The following is a 19,670-nucleotide window of genomic DNA, read 5'->3' on the forward strand; positions in this document are numbered from 1 at the left end:
AATGTCTACCCAGAATCCAGTACATTTGTTGAAGTTTGAGCCCAAGTTGCTTTCTTTTGGTGAATATGTGTTTTCTCCATGTTAGTCTTTTATCTAGATGTATGCCCAGGTATTTGGTTGTATCTACTTGTAATAATTGTTTGTTGTTTATGTATACTGGTGGACAGCTCTCTCTTAGCATGGTAAATGTCATGTGGGTCGATTTTGTTTCATTAGCTCTTAGTTTCCATTTTTTTTAACCATTTTTCTATTTTATTTAAGTGGGCTTTTAAGTTATGCGAAGCTCTTTGGGGGTCTGTGTGAGATGCGATAATACCTGTGTCATCCGCGAATGTTGCGACTGTTGTCAATCTAGTTGTAGGTAGGTCAGCAGTAAATAACAGGTATAGTAAGGGACCAAGTACACTACCTTGTGGGACGCCGGATTTTATTTTAAATAGTTCTGAGCGAGCATCTTGTTGTTTTACTAATGAAAAGCGATCTGTCAGATACGATTTTATAATTAAATAATATTGATACGGAAGATTTTTCTTCAGCTTATGGAGGAGTCCTGTATGCCACACTTTGTCGAATGCTTGGCTGATATCTAGAAAAGCTGCACTGCAGTACCTCTTGTTTTCTAGATCATTGCTGATTTGTTTGACTATACGATGTGTTTGCTCTATTGTTCCATGTTTGCTACGAAAACCAAATTGGTGTTTTGGAATTAATATTGTTTCTTCTATTATTGGTTCTAATCGACGTAGAAACATTTTTTCAAATAGCTTAGATAATATAGGTAAGAGACTAATGGGTCTATATGAGTTCAGTTCTTTGGGGTCTTTTCCTGGTTTTTGTAACATTATGATCTCTGCTACTTTCCACTGATTGGGAAAATGTGCATACGTAAGTATTGCATTAAATATATGTGTTATTGCCATGATTGTTTTCTTAGTTACGTTTTGCAGGATTTTTCCAGTGACGAGGTCATATCCAGGAGCCTTTTTTGGATTGATTTCATCCATAATTACCATTCGGATTTCTTTAGGTTTAAATTTTTTTATTGGGAGATCCATTTGAAAAGGTATATCAAGAAAATTTAAGATTTCATTATTATCTTCGTCGTATTGGTCCATTCGAAATAATAATTTCAATTTGTTGATTAGATACTTTATTGTTTTATTTAATTGTTATGTGTTTGTGACTAAATTGCTTTAAAATAAATATTGTTTGACTTCGTGTGTTCGTTTTTTCAAATCCGCACGAAATAATAAGAAATATCGGATGATTCCGTATAAGTTTGGGTGTGTGTATATATTTAAAATATAATTATATATTCTTCATAAGAAGCTCTGCTTGGTCTAAAATCTAAAACATAAGATGCAATCGTCAGATATTAAACTTTATCAATTTTATGCGAGGTATGTCGAAAAATGATATGAATATCGCTCAAGAGGACCATTATATTTCACAATATCGAAAATTATTATGAAACGTTGTTTTGGAATTAAAATCTATGAATTAAAGGTCGGTACACATATGCGAGCCGAACTGTTCGCGAACGCTATATTCGTATAATTTGTACGGCGGGACGAACCGCTTGCGAGCTGTTCGTTCGTCGCTCGTCAGAACCATGACCGCCACGGATGTCGTTGTCAAAATAATTGTATTTTGACAACGACATCCGATTTGAACGTCTAAACGTTAATAAAATCATTTTTTTAATTAAATTGTGGCTGATTTCCCATTTAGAATACTTGATTACAAAAATGTAATGAAATGAAGGAAATAGCTTCAGAACAATAAACATTATGTTCAGTATCTGCCATTTTAGAAAAATTTGTAATTTTTTTTTCAATAAGAAGGATGTAATTGCATATTAAAATATAGTTTTTAAATCCAAACAACTTTTCATAGTAACAATTGTCGATATTGTGAATGTACTTTACCATTCAGCAAAATTAATATTTTTTGGAACACTTCGTATAGCATTAATAAAATTTAATATATGATGGTTGCCTCTTGGGGTTTAGACCATGCAGAGCTATTCCAAAGATAACTTTTTTCGGTAAATTAATTATTTCCCATGTGATTCCATGAAATAAACCTTTTCACTCGCAAATAACTCGAAAAGTATTGTGACTATCTTAAAAAAAACCCTATAGATAGAACAAAAGTTGCAAAATTAGTGATATTATGCATTTACGGACTTATTTTAAACGCATCATTTTTCACCCACGTGTAAAAGCAATAACACAGCAAGTAACCCCCCCCCCACGTAAAAGCAACCAACGGCAACCTACGTCCAACTTTCAAGTGGAGTGTAAGTAGAACCTAAATCTAAATGTTCATGCAATTTGGTGGCGACACAGAATTACACGGTATCGTCGTATTTAACTTTTTTTCTTACCTCTTCGTTTTCCCCATGTTCTTTTATCGAAGAATTCTCCAATTGGTCGACCTGAAAGATCCTCAGACAATAGGAACTCTTTATTTGCTGCATATCCATTAACAATAACAATAACTTCTGTACCAACTTTCAGTCCTAGAACTGGACCATATTTTTTGGCTAATTCAGACGTTGCATACACAAAATGATTTGTGCGTTTCTGAATGCTTGCTATTTGAGGGGCGGATCCAAGAATTGGCCACCACTTAGGGCCCGGTGGAAAATTCTTAGGTTTCTTGGTATCAATATAGGCTAGTATACATATTAAAATAACTGCCGCTGCAATAAGAAACAACATACCTGAAAAAAAAGAAAATATTTTTGTTGGTAGAAAATATATTAATTTGTCTGGACTAAATTACGGTTCTGTTGATATCCGAGAAGACTTGGTATTCACACAATGTTGCCAAACTCAATTTTATTTATATTTTTTAGAAAGGGACCAAATTTTTTGAAAAATATGAGAACAAGGTAAGTTAAGAGGTGGACGAAACAGAGCTCATAAGGCAGCGCATGGGATGTTAAAAATTACGAAAGTCATGACATAGAACAACAATAAAAATTACAAACACATCATAACAAATTATAGGAAGAACTCAGAATACAAAAGAAAAAAGAAATAAATATAAATACATTTTAAATTAAAATTCTGGATAATTCCCATGAAATATACCAGATAATGCATATATTATCTTCATATCATGCAATTGAGAATTTCAAATAGAGTCCTTTAGTATCAAGGTTTGCATTTTACCCTGAATAAGAGATACACTTCTCCAAGAAATTAACGCACCTCCTTAAAAATTGGTCATTTTTAATGTCTCGAATTTCCTAAACCTGTTGACCGATTTAAGTGATTTTTTTAACATGTTATAGCATTATTCTTTAACAATATCGTTTTCATAGGCGGATTTAAGGCAGTGGTGGCCCCTGGGCAGAATTGGTGTGTAGACCTACCTCCTACCATTAAAAAAATGTTAATCTACTTTTATAAATATATTTTTGAATAATAAAAAGTACAAGAGCTGTAACTTGCTACAGTAAAATATTAAAAATAATAGTAAGATGTAAGGTTAAAGTCCGGAAACTTTTCGAGATATTTTAATTCGAGATAAGATAAGAAAATTTCTTGATTATGTGGGACATATCTAGTTGCATTAAGACATCGTGGCCAATGCTCATTATAGAGAGATGATTCAAACACTCTTAGCCCATCGTAGACCGAAGTCGATTTTTAATTAACTTAAGTTTTGAGAATGATCTCTATCCACTGCAATTAGTTAGCATCAGAACTAAATATAAACAAAGTGTCACCTCAACATTTGGAAAAGCATCATTCATATTCTTTTTTTAGCAGTTGGTACATTTGAAGTTCTTTGCTTATATTTGATGAGCTGATTTCCTCTTTAAATGAATTAAAGAATCTTACAAACTGTACCAGATGGACACATAAGTTTTCATCTAAATGAGTTCAATTTTCCAATTTTCCAAAATGATGTAAAAATCCAAAACTGGGATGAGTAGACAACCTCTGACTTAAAGAGGTAATGAAGTGATAAGTGATCTATTATAGCGATACAATTTTGAGTTCTAAACTTCTCTGATGTTCTCATATCTTTCGAAATTGTCACGTCTTGACTGTATAATTTATTTAAGTGATCTACGTACTGCCACTCCTGAATTAAGGTCAATATTTGGATCTTGAAGAATACGACTTATGCTGTTTGTCCTCCCTAATATCCTCTCTGTTTCCAGTAAACACATTCGATTATAGGTACAAACCATTTGCAATGCTATGAGTTTTAAATTGTTGCTCATAGTCTTCCGAAATTTTGGATAATGCTTCTTTAGTCTGATTATATTCTTTAATTAGTTCTTTTGCGGCATCACCTCCATGATCATCTAGTAGTATTTGCTCTTTTAGATGCAGCTTTTAAACATTCTGTTAACAAACTGTGTATATATGTAGAAGAAGTGAAAAATACATATAGTTAGTTCTTCTAAGTTGTAGTTCCAGCTTTTGAAACTAAATTTAGAGAGTGGGCGACACAAGGAATCCACAACTCCAAGATATTAAGGTACGTATCCATACGTGGGTGCTCCGTGCTCGGTGTAGCATCTCCACATAGTGGATACGTTGGTGCTCGCCCCACAACGCTCACCCTCTTTGACTCAACTGGTTTGCGGGTTATATGTAGGGGAGCGCATGCCGTATCCATTTCAGCAGCTACACCGAACACGGAGCACCCACACGTACCTTTTTGTTCTATAATTTTAGCCTGAACACCATTGTATTTTCCACTGATAACTGACGCATTAACGTAGGACGGTCTCCTGCAGCTTTTCAAATCGATATCATGTTCTTGCAAAAATGTCATTAGAGAATTAAATATATCTTCTGCTTTATGACCGCGATTTGGCAAAAATATGGTAAACCTTTCAACAGGAGTGAAACCTTCTATGTAACGAAATATCACAGTTAATCGATTGGTATAAACTGAATAATACAGGGTGTAACAAAAATACAGGTCATAAATTGAATCACATATTCTGGGACCAAAAATAATTCGATTGAACCTAACTTATTTTAGTACAAATGTGCACACAAAAAAAGTTACAACCCTTTGAAGTTACAAAATGAAAATTGATTTTTTCCAATATATCGAAAACTGTTAAAGATTTTTTATTGAAAATGGACAAGTGGCATTCTTGTGGCAGTAGCATCTTAAGAAAAAATTATAGTGAAATTTGGACACCTCATAAAAATTTTATGGGGGTTTTGTTCCTTTAAACCCCCCCAAACTTTTGTGTACGTTCCAATTAATTTATTTTTGTAGTACCATTAGTTAAATACAATATTTTTAAGACTTTTTTGCCTCTTAGTACTTTTTCGAAAAGTCAGTTTTTATCGAAATATTTCGAATATTTTTCAAATCCACCACTTATTTGTATATGGTTAAGTACGATTATGGAGACTTGGTAATAATATGAAAATTTATTTAGGATTTACATTTTTGGGGATATTTTGAACCATATTAGTAAAGAAGCCACATCTCGATAAAAGGTGCCTTTTCGAAAAAATACAAAGAGGCAAAAAAGTTTTAAAAACACTGTGTTTAACTAATGGTATCGCAGTAATATTTTAATTGGAACCTACACAAACATTTGGGGGGTTTAAAAGAACAAAACCCCCATAAAATTTTTATGTAAACATATTGAAAAATAAGCCTCAACTCGATAAAAACTGCCTTATCGAAAAAATACTAAGAGGCAAAAAAGTTTTACTAATATTGAGTTTAACTAATGGTACCACAATAATAATTTAATTGAGACGTACACAAAAGTTTGGGGGGTTTAAGAGAACAAAATCCCCAAAAAAGTTTTATAGGATGCACAAATTTCACTATAATTTTTCTTTAAGATGTTCCTGCCATAAGAATGCCACATGTCCATTTTCAATAAAAAGTTTTCAATAGTTTTCAATATATTCGAAAAAATAGATTTTCATTTTATAACTTCAAAGGGCTGTAACTCTTTTTATGTGCATATTTGTATTAAGGTAAGTTAGGTTCATTCGAACTATTTTTGGTCCCAGAATAACCCATATTAAGCTGCACCCCCCACCATCGCGAATAAAGTTCGAACTAAGCAAAAAATTTAGTGCTATTTATGTGCTAATTAGTTGCTCTATTCCGAATTTTGTTGCTCAAACCGTTTACCAGGAAATCGCGTTGAAAGTGGGGGGGTGCAGGTTAATGTAAAGCTGCACCCACCCACACCGAAAAAAGCTCAAACGTCTTGATTTTTTTTTGTGATAAATTTAGTGCTATTTATGTGCTAATTAGTTGCTCTATTCCGAATTTTGTTGCTCAAACCGTTTACCAGGAAATCGCGTTGAAAGTGGGGGGGTGCAGGTTAATGTAAAGCTGCACCCACCCACACCGAAAAAAGCTCAAACTTCTTGATTTTTTTGGTGATAAATTTAGTGCTATTTATGTGCTAATTAGTTGCTCTATTCTGAAATTTGTTGCTCAAACCGTTTACCAGGAAATCGCGTTGAAAGTGGGGGGGTGCAGGTTAATGGAAAGCTGCACCCACCCACACCGAAAAAAGTTCAAACTTCTTGATTTTTTTTGGTGATAAATTTAGTGCTATTTATGTGCTAATTAGTTGCTATATTCCGAATTTTGTTGCTCAAACCATTTACCAGGAAATCGCGTTGAAAGTGGGGGGGGGGGGGGGTGCAGGTTAATGGCAAGCTGCACCCACCCACACCGAAAAAAGCTCAAACTTATTGATTTTTTTGGTGATAAATTTAGTGCTATTTATGTGCTAATTAGCTGCTACAATCCGAATTTTGTTGCTCAAACCGTTGACCAAGAAATCGCGTTGAAAGTGGGGCGGTGCAAGTTAATGGCAAGTTGCACCCACCCACACCGAAAAAACCTCAAACTTCTTGATTTTTTTGGTGAAAAATTTAGTGCTATTTATGTGCTAATTATTTGCTCTATTCCGAATTTTGTTGCTCAAACCGTTGACCAGGAAATCGCGTTCAAAGTGGGGGATCCCGCTTAATTTCAAGCTGCACCCACTCACACCGAAAAAAGCTCAAATTTCTTGATTTTTTTGGTGAAAAATTTAGTGCTATTTATGTGCTAATTAGTTGCTCTATTCCGAATTTTGTTGCTCAAACCATTTACCAGGAAATCGCGTTGAAAATGGGGGTGCAGGTTAATGTAAAGCTGCACCCGCCCACACCGAAAAAAGCTCAAACTTCTTGATTTTTTTTGGTGATAAATTTAGTGCTATTTATGTGCTAATTAGTTGCTCTATTCTGAAATTTGTTGCTCAAACCGTTTACCAGGAAATCGCGTTGAAAATGGGGGGGTGCAGGTTAATGGCAAGCTGCACCCACCCACACCGAAAAAAGCTCAAACTTCTTGATTTTTTTTTGGTGATAAATTTAGTGCTATTTATGTGCTAATTAGTTGCTCTATTCCGAATTTTGTTGCTCAAACCGTTTACCAGGAAATCGCGTTGAAAGTGGGGGGGTGCAGGTTAATGGCAAGCTGCACCCACCCACACCGAAAAAAGCTCAAACTTCTTGATTTTTTTTGTGAAAAATTTAGTGCTATTTATGTGCTAATTACCTGCTCTATTCCGAATTTTGTTGCTCAAACGGTTGACCAGGAAATCGCGTTCAAAGTGGGGGAGTCCAGCTTAATGGCAAGCTGCACCCACCCACACCGAAAAAAGTTCAAACTTATTGATTTTTTTGGTGATAGATTTAGTGCTATTTATGTGCTAATTAGCTGCTACAATCCGAATTTTGTTGCTCAAACCGTTGACCAGGAAATCGCGTTGAAAGTGGGGCGGTGCAAGTTAATGGCAAGTTGCACCCACCCACACCGAAAAAAGCTCAAACTTCTTGATTTTTTTGGTGAAAAATTTAGTGCTATTTATGTGCTAATTACTTGCTCTATTTCGAATTTTGTTGCTCAAACCGTTGACCAGGAAATCGCGTTCAAAGTGGGGGATCCAGCTTAATTTCAAGCTGCACCCACTCACACCGAAAAAAGCTCAAATTTCTTGATTTTTTTGGTGAAAAATTTAGTGCTATTTATGTGCTAATTAGTTGCTCTATTCCGAATTTTGTTGCTCAAACCGTTGACCAGGAAATCGCGTTGAAAGTGGGGCGGGGCCAGCTTCTCATTAGACGCACAACGAAACACTTGTATGTTCACTAAAACAATGAGCAATAAAATCAGATAGCGGTATAATTCGATGGTACGTGTTCCCTAAATTATTTTAGTACAAAAAAATATGTACGAGTAACTTATTTATTTAACATACAACAGAGACACATATAGCGCGGAGTAAGGTCGGGTGGGATAAACTAATGCATTTGCAAGTTCTACGGTTAGCAACAAAATCGGATACCGATATATTTCGATAGTACGTATCATCATCATCATCATCCAACCCTTTTCGTTCACTGCTGGACATAGGCCTCCCTCATTTTTGTCCATTGTTCTCTATTTTGAGCACTTTGCATCCAATTTCTTGACATTTTCTTGAGCTCATCAGTCCAACGAGTAGGTGGTCTTCCTCTACTTCTTTTGTCTAATCTCGGCCTCCACTCAAGGAATCTCTTCGTCCACCCCCATCACTGATTCGGGCGACGTGTCCGGCCCAGTTCCATTTCAGGGTGGCAATTCGGGAAATTATATCGGTAACACCTGTTCTTCGCCTTAAGTCTTCATTTCTAACTCGGTCACGAAGCGATATACTCAGCATTGACCTTTCCATTTTCAGCTGGGCTATTTGCAGCATTTTAGAAGTTGTAGCTGTCAATGTCAAAGTTTCGGCACCATAAGTCATCATATGCAACACAAATTGGTCAAATATTTTACGTTTTAGAGAAATTGGTACATCGCTTTTAAAGATTTCTTTTAGATTTCCATGGGCTGCCCATGGTAGGTTTATTCTTCTTCGTAGTTTGCATGTTTGGTTGTCTCTTGTGATCTTTATTTCGTGTCCAAGGTATATGTATTTTTTCACTAGCTCTACATCGTTGTTTCCAGTATTGATATTTCCGCTAGGTACTAGGTTTGTCATGAATTTTGTTTTGGAGATGTTTATTTTAAGACCTACACTGGCATACACTAACTGAAGTTCATGTAGCATTGTACATATCTCCTTGAGGTTGTCAGAGAATTAAACTATGTCGTCTACGAATTGCAAATTTGTTAATCTTCTACCATCAATATTCAGGTCTGGCTCTTCCCAGTTAAGTTTTATTCAAGCCTATTCTAGTACTGCGGTAAACAGTTTAGTTTAGGCGATAAGTTATCGCCCTGTCAGACTCCTCTGCCGATTAGGATATGGTCCGTGTTTTTATGTAGTTTCACCGACATAGTTGCGTTCTTGTATGTATTGTAAATTAACCTTGTGTATCGGTAGTCAATGCGGCATGCTTGTAGTGCTTTCAGAATTTTGTCAAATTCTACCAAGTCAAAGACTTTATGGAAATATACAAAAACCAAAACGAGTGGTCGATTTTATTCGACAGTCTTTTCTATTACCGTTTTAATGCTCTGTAGGTGATCATTTGTTCCAAATGCGGTACGAAATCCCGCTTGCTCCATTGGCTGGTAGAAATCAAGATTTTCTCAAGACGATTCGTTACTATTCTAATAAGGAGTTTGTATAAGTGACTAAGAAGGCTTATAGGTCTGTAATTTTCTAATTCATGGGGATCTCCTTTTTTGTACAATAGAATTACTTGAGCATTGTGCCATTTGCCGGGTATAGTACTATCTAAAAGGCACATGTTAAAAAGGTTTTTTATTTTCTTAAGAGGACAAGTGCCTCCGATTTTGGTTGTATCAGTAACTACGCAATCTTCGCCTGGAGATTTGTTATTCTTAGCTTTTCTTAGGGCTAGTTTTATTTCATCTATTGTGATTTCCGATAGCAGTTCTGATCCTTGGTTGACAATGCCCTTTCTCCTTGTTAATATTTCTGGTACTTGATCTTCTTTGCTAGTAGTAATGCTTCTTTGCTTCTTGATAGTACGTAATTCCTAGAATATTTTAATACTAAATATGTGCGAGCAACTAATTTATTTTACACGAAACAGAGGAATATAAAGCGCGGTGCAACGTTGGGTGGGACGAACTAATAAATTCTTTTCTAAGGTTGCAACAAAATCGGGTAAGTACCGGTATATTTCGATAATACGTGTTCCCTAGAATATTTTAGTACCAACTATGTGCGAGCAACAAATTTATGTTACACGAGATACAGGAATATATAGCGCGGTGCAAGGGGTGCTTGGGGTACCTACACCGCACAAGGGCAGCATACCCAAGGGGCGGCAAATCAAAAACCAAACAAATAGAACAAGTAACGACGGAGAGAAATTAGGTACTATTTTTTTATACGAAATATAGTGTCAGTGGAATCACCAACTTGAGTAAATGTAGTGGTAAGGGTTTAGCTTATTTATGTTCTTGTTCTTGTTCTTGGCCTTGTTCTTGCGTTTTCGCAAGACCAAGACCAAGGCCGCCTAATAACCTGAAAAATTGGACTTATGCGCATTACGAACACATAAGCATACGTAGCGAATCAAAATATCTATTAAAAGAACTTTTGACACATTTGACACGTACTCAGAGATCATTATTACAATGCAAAAATAAAATATTTTGTACATTCTTCACAACAGACGACTTATTCGCTCTGAAATTAGTTGTCCACGTTTTGAAAATAGCCGCCCTCCAATCATAAATTAATATTCTTGCGTTGCGACCTTGCGACGCCGACAGTATGTTCTAATGTCGATAATAATCTGTCACCTTATGCAAGCTGATAAAAGATATACCTAATAAGTAGCTAATTTTTTTCCTTGTTAGTTTTCTACGAATCTACACACCACAAAAATTTTATCGGTATTATAATATAGAACAGTAAGACTATTATGTATATTTTTTCTGTTGAGTGTGCAATGACCTAAAAGTGCGCCTAATTTAAAAGTATTAATATCGAGACCCGAGACACATTAATGCAGATAACGCCGGCTGTACATACCGTGTAAAAAAAATAACGAAATATTTAATAACAATATACCATGATACTATGACAGGATATACTGTCTAACGAGGTATTGAACAAAGAAATATTTACAGTGAAATATATGGAAAACAAAAGCACATTTATAACAGTTTTTCTGTAGTTAAATTCAATTGGTCATTTGTTTTATCAATCGACTGTTCTTTTGTTTTTTTTGTGTTTGGTGATATACACTACTCCAAGAAATTAACGGACCACCTTAAAAAGGGGTCATTTTTGATGTCTTGAATTTCCTAAACGTGTTGTCCGATTGAAATGATTTTTTAATATATTATAGCTATAGCCTTATTATTCAACAATATCAGTGTACTATTGCTAGGCAGGTAAATTCTAGGCAGGTCATTGTATGCCGGGTGTACCAATCAAACTGTGTTTTTTTTTCTCAAAGTTCGCATCACCCTGTGGAATATTCTAGCTTATAAAATATTGAAATTTAAATTCAACTATATCCTCATATTTTCTTAACATTTTGTTTTTTGAGTCATTCGCTTAGGTTGGATAATAAAAAGTTAGGTATAACTTTTTTAGATAGCCATGTTCTTCATCAATACAGGGTGTTTTTAAATAAGTATGGCAAACTTTAAGGGGTAATTACTCTGCACGAAAGAGTAATGACAGTTTGCTTTTAAACGTATGTTCGCAAATGCTTCGTTTCCGAAATAGGGGATGTTAACATTTTTCTTACAACCTGACGATTTATTTATTGCTCTAAAACCAGTTGAGATATGCAAATGAAATGTGGTAGGTTTTAAGAGGTAGTTATTACGCATTTTTGATATACAATTAAGTTTTTAATATTCACCAATGGCGCGCATTCAGGTAACCCGTTTACCTCTTAAAATTTGCCATACGTATTTCCAAACACCCTGTATTGATGAAGAACATGCTAGTTGCTAAAATAACTTTGTTGTTATCCAACATAAGCGAATGAATAAAACAAGAGAATGTTAAGAAAATATCAGACTGTAGTTGGGTTTTAATTTCAGTATTTTATAAATGCTGGAATATTCCACAGGATGATGCGAACTTTGAGAAAAAAACACAGTTTGATTGGTATACTCATTGGTACCGGTACGGTATCCGGTACCTATATAACGACAATTTACCTTCTAGCAACAATATTATTACAGTGATATTGTTAACCAAAAAGGCTATATCATATTAATAAAATCACTTAAATCGGATTTAGGAAATTCAAGACATCAAAAATGACCGATTTTTAAGGAGGTGAGTTAATTTCTTGGAGAAGTGTATAATTCTCGGTTTGGTATCCGGTACTCAGGTAAAAAGTAGCGATTTGTTAATTTTCCAAGACCGTTTAATGGAATATGACATATAGTCCGTCCGCTATAACTTTTCCCATGCGGTACGATTCATTTTCAATCAAATTAAGTCAAAACAGAAAGTGAAACATACGCCGATGTGTGTAGTATATAGTATACAGTATACAAAATGTATATACACATCGACGTTCGTTTCAATTTATGTTTTGACTTAATTTGATTGAAAATGAATCGTACCGCATGGGAAAAGTTATAGCGGACGGACTATAATTGATAAAATACAGCGTATCACGGTCGACAACGCAACTGCAAGTACCAAATGTAAATATGTATGAATTGGGCAAACAGCTGCCACACTTCGATTCAGACAATCAACATTTTAGGTGCTTTGCTCACATTTTGAACCTTGATGTACAAGATTTATTAAAGACCTTATTACACAGTGAAACTGGCAATCATGGACGAGAACAGCAGTATGAAGAACATAAAGACCAAACTGAGGAGGATGAAGAATAAGCACTAAACATTTCTGCCTTACGTACAGTTATAATAAAATTACGCAGTATTTCCAGTAAAATTAAAGGAAGTGAGATAGATTATGTTTCACTCTGCTTGTGAAGCAGCTGCTCGAAAACTATCAATTTTTAAGAAATATTACAAGACAACTTTCTTGTTTAGAATGAGCCAAAAAACTTAAAAATATTTGTTTTAGGGCAAAAAAACGTGATCTTTTGTATTTTTTTTAAATTGTTTAAACAATTTCTGCCCAAAAATTCCACCCGGCACCCTTCAGATTTGTTTAAAGGGGACATTCTTGAATAGGAATCCACAAAGAAACCGAATCAGAAATTATTCCAGACGGGAGCGGTCTCACCACATGGACTAATAATATGTAATACTGAAAATGAAAATGACTAACAGAAAAAGAGTTTAGGGACAAAATACAAGCTCAGCATCAATTAATAATGCGATTAAAAAGTGTTAATGTAATAAATGATAGTATAATATAATAAATGAACTATAGACGAATATGTATAGAAATTTCAAAAGTTTACATAGAACAAATGCGAGTATACATTAAGATAAGGTAAGAGAAAATCTTGATTTCTACCAGCCAATGGAGCAAGCGGGATTTCGTACCGCATTTGGAACAAACTAGATTTCCATAAAGCCTTTGACACGGTAGAATTTGACAAAATTCTGAAAGCACTACAAGCATGCCGCATGGACTACCGATACACAAGGTTAATTTACAATACATACAAGAACGCAACTATGTCGGTGAAACTACATAAAAACACGGACCATATCCTAATCGGCAGACGAGTCTGACAGGGCGATAACTTATGTTATCAACTTATGCTACATTAACGGTAGAAGATTAACAAATTTGCAATTCGTAGACGACATAGTTTTATTCTCTGACAAACTCAAGGAGATATGTACAATGCTACATGAACTTCAGTTAGTGTATGCCAGTGTAGGTCTTAAAATAAACATCTCCAAAACAAAATTCATGACAAACCTAGTACCTAGCGGAAATATCAATACTGGAGACAACGATGTAGAGCTAGTGAAGAAGAATAAATCTACCATGGGCAGCCTATGGAAATCTAAAAGAAATCTTTAAAAGCGATATACCAATTTCTCTAAAACGTAAAACATTTGACCAATTTGTGTTTCCTATGATGACTTATGGTACCGAAACTTTGACATTGACAGCTACAACTTCTAAAATGCTGCAAATAGCCCAGAGGAAAATGGAAAGGTCAATGCTGAGTATATCGCTTCGTGACCGAGTTAGAAATGAAGAACAGGAGTTACCGATGTAATTTCCCGAATTGCCACCCTGAAATGGAACTGGGCCGGACACGTCGCCCGAATCAATGATGGGGGTAGACGAAGAGATTCCTTGAGTGGAGGCCGAGATTAGACAAAAGAAGTAGAGGAAGACCACCTACTCGTTGGACTGATGAGCTCAAGAAAATGTCAAGAAATTGGATGCAAAGTGCTAAAAATAGAGCACAATGGACAAAAATGAGGGAGGCCTATGTCCAGCAGTGAACCGAAAGGGTTGGATGATGATGATGATGATGATACCTACTATCGAAATATATCGGTATCCGATTTTGTTGCTAACCGTAGAACTTGCAAATGCATTAGTTTATCCCACCCGACCTTACTCCGCGCTATATGTGTCTCTGTTGTATGTTAAATAAATAAGTTACTCGTATATATTATTTTGTACTAAAATAATTTAGGGAACACGTACCATCGAATTATACCGCTATCTGATTTTATTGCTCATTGTTTTAGTGAACATACAAGTGTTTCGTTGTGCGTCTAATGAGAAGCTGGCCCCGCCCCACTTTCAACGCGATTTCCTGGTCAACGGTTTGAGCAACAAAATTCGGAATAGAGCAACTAATTAGCACATAAATAGCACTAAATTTATCACCAAAAAAATCAAGAAGTTTGAGCTTTTTTCGGTGTGGGTGGGTGCAGCTTGCCATTAAGCTGGACTCCCCCATTTTGAACGCGATTTCCTGGTCAACGGTTTGAGCAACAAAATTCGGAATAGAGCAACTAATTAGCACATAAATAGCACTAAATTTATCACAAAAAAAATCAAGAAGTTTGAGCTTTTTTCGGTGTGGGTGGGTGCAGCTTGCCATTAACCTGCACCCCCCACTTTCAACGCGATTTCCTGGTAAACGGTTTGAGCAACAAATTTCAGAATAGAGCAACTAATTAGCACATAAATAGCACTAAATTTATCACCAAAAAAAATCAAGAAGTTTGAGCTTTTTTCGGTGTGGGTGGGTGCAGCTTGCCATTAACCTGCACCCCCCCACTTTCAACGCGATTTCCTGGTAAACGGTTTGAGCAACAAATTTCAGAATAGAGCAACTAATTAGCACATAAATAGCACTAAATTTATCACCAAAAAAAATCAAGAAGTTTGAGCTTTTTTCGGTGTGGGTGGGTGCAGCTTTGCATTAACCTGCACCCCCCCACTTTTAACGCGATTTCCTGGTAAACGGTTTGAGCAACAAAATTCGGAATAGAGCAACTAATTAGCACATAAATAGCACTAAATTTATCACCAAAGAAAATCAAGAAGTTTGAGCTTTTTTCGGTGTGGGTGGGTGCAGCTTTACATTAACCTGCACCCCCCCACTTTCAACGCGATTTCCTGGTAAACGGTTTGAGCAACAAAATTCGGAATAGAGCAACTAATTAGCACATAAATAGCACTAAATTTTTTGCCTAGTCCGAACTTTATTCGCGATGGTGGGGGGTGCAGCTTAATATGGGTCCCAGAATATGTGATTTAATTTATGACCTGTATTTTTGTTACACCCTGTATTTTGACTTCTTAATCCTTGAAACTATTTCATTTAATACGTTTTGACCCATCGGATGTACAATTTCCTCACATATGGTTGATGAACGATAGTTGACATGTCCGCTTCCAGGATTTGAATATTTATTAATATGGTGCTTCAAAAATTGATCATATTCAGCTAATAACTGGAGTATTCCCAAATAATTTTCATCTTGTAGTGATGAACTCGACAACTCATTTTAGCTGCGAAATGCTAAATCTCGTTCACATATAAATTTTATAACACTAAAATTAGTCTTTGAGTATTTTCCAATAATTCTTTATTGCTTCGGCCTGTTTTGCTATTTCACCATCAATACGCCCAATTCTTTCGTGTGCTTTAGACATTTCGTGATCCATAAACCTACTATCTGCATGTTTCCAATCATTCCTCTGTGGCTAAAATGTGTACGAACACTAGATAAGAATTTACAAACGAAGCAATACACTCATCCGGTGGAAGGTCATCATCATTCTCTTTGCCTTATCCCTATGCGGGGTCGGCTTCCCTAATTGCATTTCTCCATACAATTCTGTCTTGGGTCATATCAATGTTAATCCCCTTTACCAACATGTCCTGCCTTATCGCCTCCCCCCAGGTCTTCTTTGGTCTTCCTCTCCTACTCCTTCCAGGAATCTGCACTTCAGCTATTCTTCGTATTGGGTGATTAACGTCTCGACGTTGAACATGACCGAACCATCTTAACCTATGCTCTCTCATTTTGGCATCAATTGGTGCCACACCTAGACTTCCCCTAATATACTCATTTCTAATTTTATCCTTCTTTGTCACTCCACTCATCCATCTAAGCATTCTCATTTCCGCCACATGCATTCGTTGTTCCTCTTTCTTTTTCACTGCCCAACATTCAGTTCCGTACATCATAGCCGGTCTTATGGCTGTTTTATAGAATTTTCCCTTCAGCTTCATTGGAATTTTTCTGTCACACAACACACCACTCGCTTCTTTCCACTTCATCCATCCAGCCCTAATTCTACTGCATGCATCTCCATCTATTTCTCCATTACTCTGTAATACCGATCCTAGGTACTTAAAACTATTGCTTTTCACAATCATTTCACCATCCAAAGATACCATTTTATTTGTAGTAGCTCCATCTTTAAATGAACATTCCAAATACTCTGTTTTTGTCCTACTAAGTTTTAAACCTTTTTCCTCCAGAGCTTGTCTCCACTGTTCCAGTTTTTGTTCTAAGTCTCTTTCACTATTTCCTACTAACACGACATCATCAGCATACATTAAGCACCATGGAATGTTACCCTGTAGTTTCGCTGTTATCTGGTCCAAAACTAATGAGAATAAATACGGACTAAGCACAGAGCCTTGGTGCAATCCTACTTTCACATGAAATTTATCAGTCTCTCCCACACCTGTCCTAACACTAGTCGTTACTCCCTCATACATATCCCTCACAATCTTTACATATTCACCAGGGACTCCTTTCTTATTGAGTGCCCACCACAGAATCTCTCGAGGGACTCTATCATATGCTTTCTCAAGATCAATGAATACCATATGAGCGTTTGTTTCTTTACTCCTGTATTTTTCCATCAACTGCCTTATAATGAAAATTGCATCTGTTGTTGATCTACCCTGCATAAAGCCAAATTGATTCTCGGATATTTCGGTCTCTTCACGTATCCGTCTGTCAATTACTCTTTCCCATATTTTCATGGTGTGGCTAAGCAGTTTTATAGCCCTGTAGTTTGTACATTGTTGTATATCTCCCTTGTTTTTGTAAACAGGTACCAGTATACTGCTTCTCCATTCGTCTGGCATTTGTCCGACTTCCATAATTCTATTAAATAGACCTGCTAGCCACCTTGTTCCTGTCTCTCCCAATGCTCTCCATACTTCCCCAGGAATATCATCTGGTCCTACCGCTTTTCCTTTCTTTATTTTTTGAAGCGCTTGAGCCACTTCCTCGTTGGTTATTTTGGTGACCATTGCTGCTACTGTCTCCGTTGACTCTACAGGCTGTCTGTCAAATTCTTCATTTAATAAGCTGTCAAAGTACTTTCTCCATCTCTTTTTGACTTCCCTTTCGTGAACTAGTATTTTATTATTTTCATCTCGGATACATCTAATCTGATTAAAATCTTTTGCTTTCCTTGCTCTCTGTTTGGCTATTTTATATATCTTCGTTTCGCCTTCCCTGGTATCAAGTTGATCATATAGGTTTGAATACGCTTCTGCTTTGGCTTTTGCTACTGCTACTTTCGCTTTCTTTTTCGCCACCATATAGTTTTGAAGATCTGTGTCGGATCTGGTTTCTTGCCACTTTTTATATAATTTTCTCTTCTCTTTTATTTTTCCTTGTACTTCGTTTGACCACCACCAAGTCTCTTTATCCTCAAACTTTTTTCCTGACGTTTTCCCAAGTATTTCAATAGCAGTCTCTCTAATACTACTGGCCATTTTTCTCCAAATTGTATTAGGGCTTCCTTTCATGTTCCAACATATTTTTTCTACTATTCTTCTCCTGAATAGACCTTCTTTCTCATCTTTCAGCAGCCACCATTTGATTTTTTGTGGTCCTCTCCGATATTTTTGTTTAGTTTCGCTTTTTACTTCGATGTCCAGAAGAAGCAGCTTATGTTGTTGGCTTACTGTCTCACTCACTATTACCTTGCAGTCCTTGCATTCACGTATGTCTTCTTTTCTTATCATGAAGTAGTCTATTTGGGATTGATGTTGTCCACTTTTGTAGGTAATAAGTTGAGTTTCTCTCTTTTTAAAGAATGTGTTAACAATCGCCATATCCAATGCTGTTGCTAATTCAAGCATGTCATCTCCAGCTTCATTTCTAGTTCCAAAGCCTAATCCCCCATGTATTGTTTCATATCCTGTCTTGGTTTGGCCCACATGTGCATTGAAATCACCTCCTATTATAACTTTCTCCTCTGCTGGAATATCACTCAGTACGTCTCCTAATTGATCATAGAAAGCTCTTCTTTCATTCTCACCCAGACCTGTTTGGGGAGCATACACACAAACAACATTCAATACCTCTTTATCAATTACAAATTTCACTGACATCATTCTATCACTCGTTCTTACAACTTCTACTACGTTACCTTTCATTTCACTATCAGCAATTATACCAACTCCATTTCTAGTGTTACTACTCCCTACATACCACAATTTGTATCCTTCACCTAGTTCTTTCGCCCTTTGTCCTTTCCACCTAGTTTCTTGAATACAAGCAATTTGAACTCTTCTTCGTTTGAGCGCATCCACTAACTCCAGACTCTTACCTGTAAGACTACCAAGATTCCAAGACCCTATCCTGATTTTTCTAACCTGCAATGGTGTTCCCCCTGAGATAGTCCTCACCCGGAGATCCGAACGGAGGCTCATTTTACTTCCGGAACATTTTACCTCAGGAGATGCCATCATTTCAGTATAAGTTTTTACTGCGTTTGGAGAAGGTCTTTTCATTATTATGGCCTGAAAAGATTTTTGGATATTTGATGCCTGAATGCCTTTTCTATCAGCACCATACCCTGCCCTGCACGTTTAGCCAATACACCACCAATGCAACCAAAGTGCAGTATTACCCCACACCCGCCTGCATTTTTCTGTATAGGCCAGGATCCCTACTGTAAGGACTGCCCTATAAGCCAATGTATTGTTGCCCGTATCCCGCCGCTAGGAGGCACGTACTTTGGTTATTTCGGGATACGGTGGAAGGTGAAAAACATAAATAATCATGAACAATGTATTATATTATCACTCCTATATTGTTGTCACACAGGTAAATTGTCATTGTATACCGGGTGCACCAATCAAACTGTGATTTTTTCTCAAAGTTCGCGAAGATCCCATCCTGTAGAATATTCTAGAATTTATAAAATACTGAAATTAAAACCCAACTATATATGGTCTCATGTTTTCGTCACATTCTATTTTTTG

The 19,670-nt window shown here is 36.2% G+C and overlaps 2 protein-coding genes across 2 annotated transcripts in view; one reads left to right on the top strand and one right to left on the bottom strand.

The window, feature by feature from the left end:
* The window catches only part of LOC126889481 (zinc finger protein 808-like), a 235,214-nt gene that overhangs the window by 118,415 nt on the left and 97,129 nt on the right, over positions 1-19,670 (top strand). The window lies entirely within an intron of this gene.
* Positions 1-19,670, bottom strand: part of LOC126889480 (methyl farnesoate epoxidase-like) — a 243,605-nt gene that overhangs the window by 45,558 nt on the left and 178,377 nt on the right. The window contains exon 6 of the mRNA XM_050657807.1: positions 2,390-2,728. Within this exon, the coding sequence (XP_050513764.1) occupies positions 2,390-2,728 (339 nt within the window). The remainder of the gene's footprint in view (positions 1-2,389; positions 2,729-19,670) is intronic.

The sequence above is a fragment of the Diabrotica virgifera genome, chromosome 8, assembly GCF_917563875.1.
Source record: "Diabrotica virgifera virgifera chromosome 8, PGI_DIABVI_V3a".
Taxonomy (NCBI): Eukaryota; Metazoa; Arthropoda; class Insecta; order Coleoptera; family Chrysomelidae; genus Diabrotica; species Diabrotica virgifera.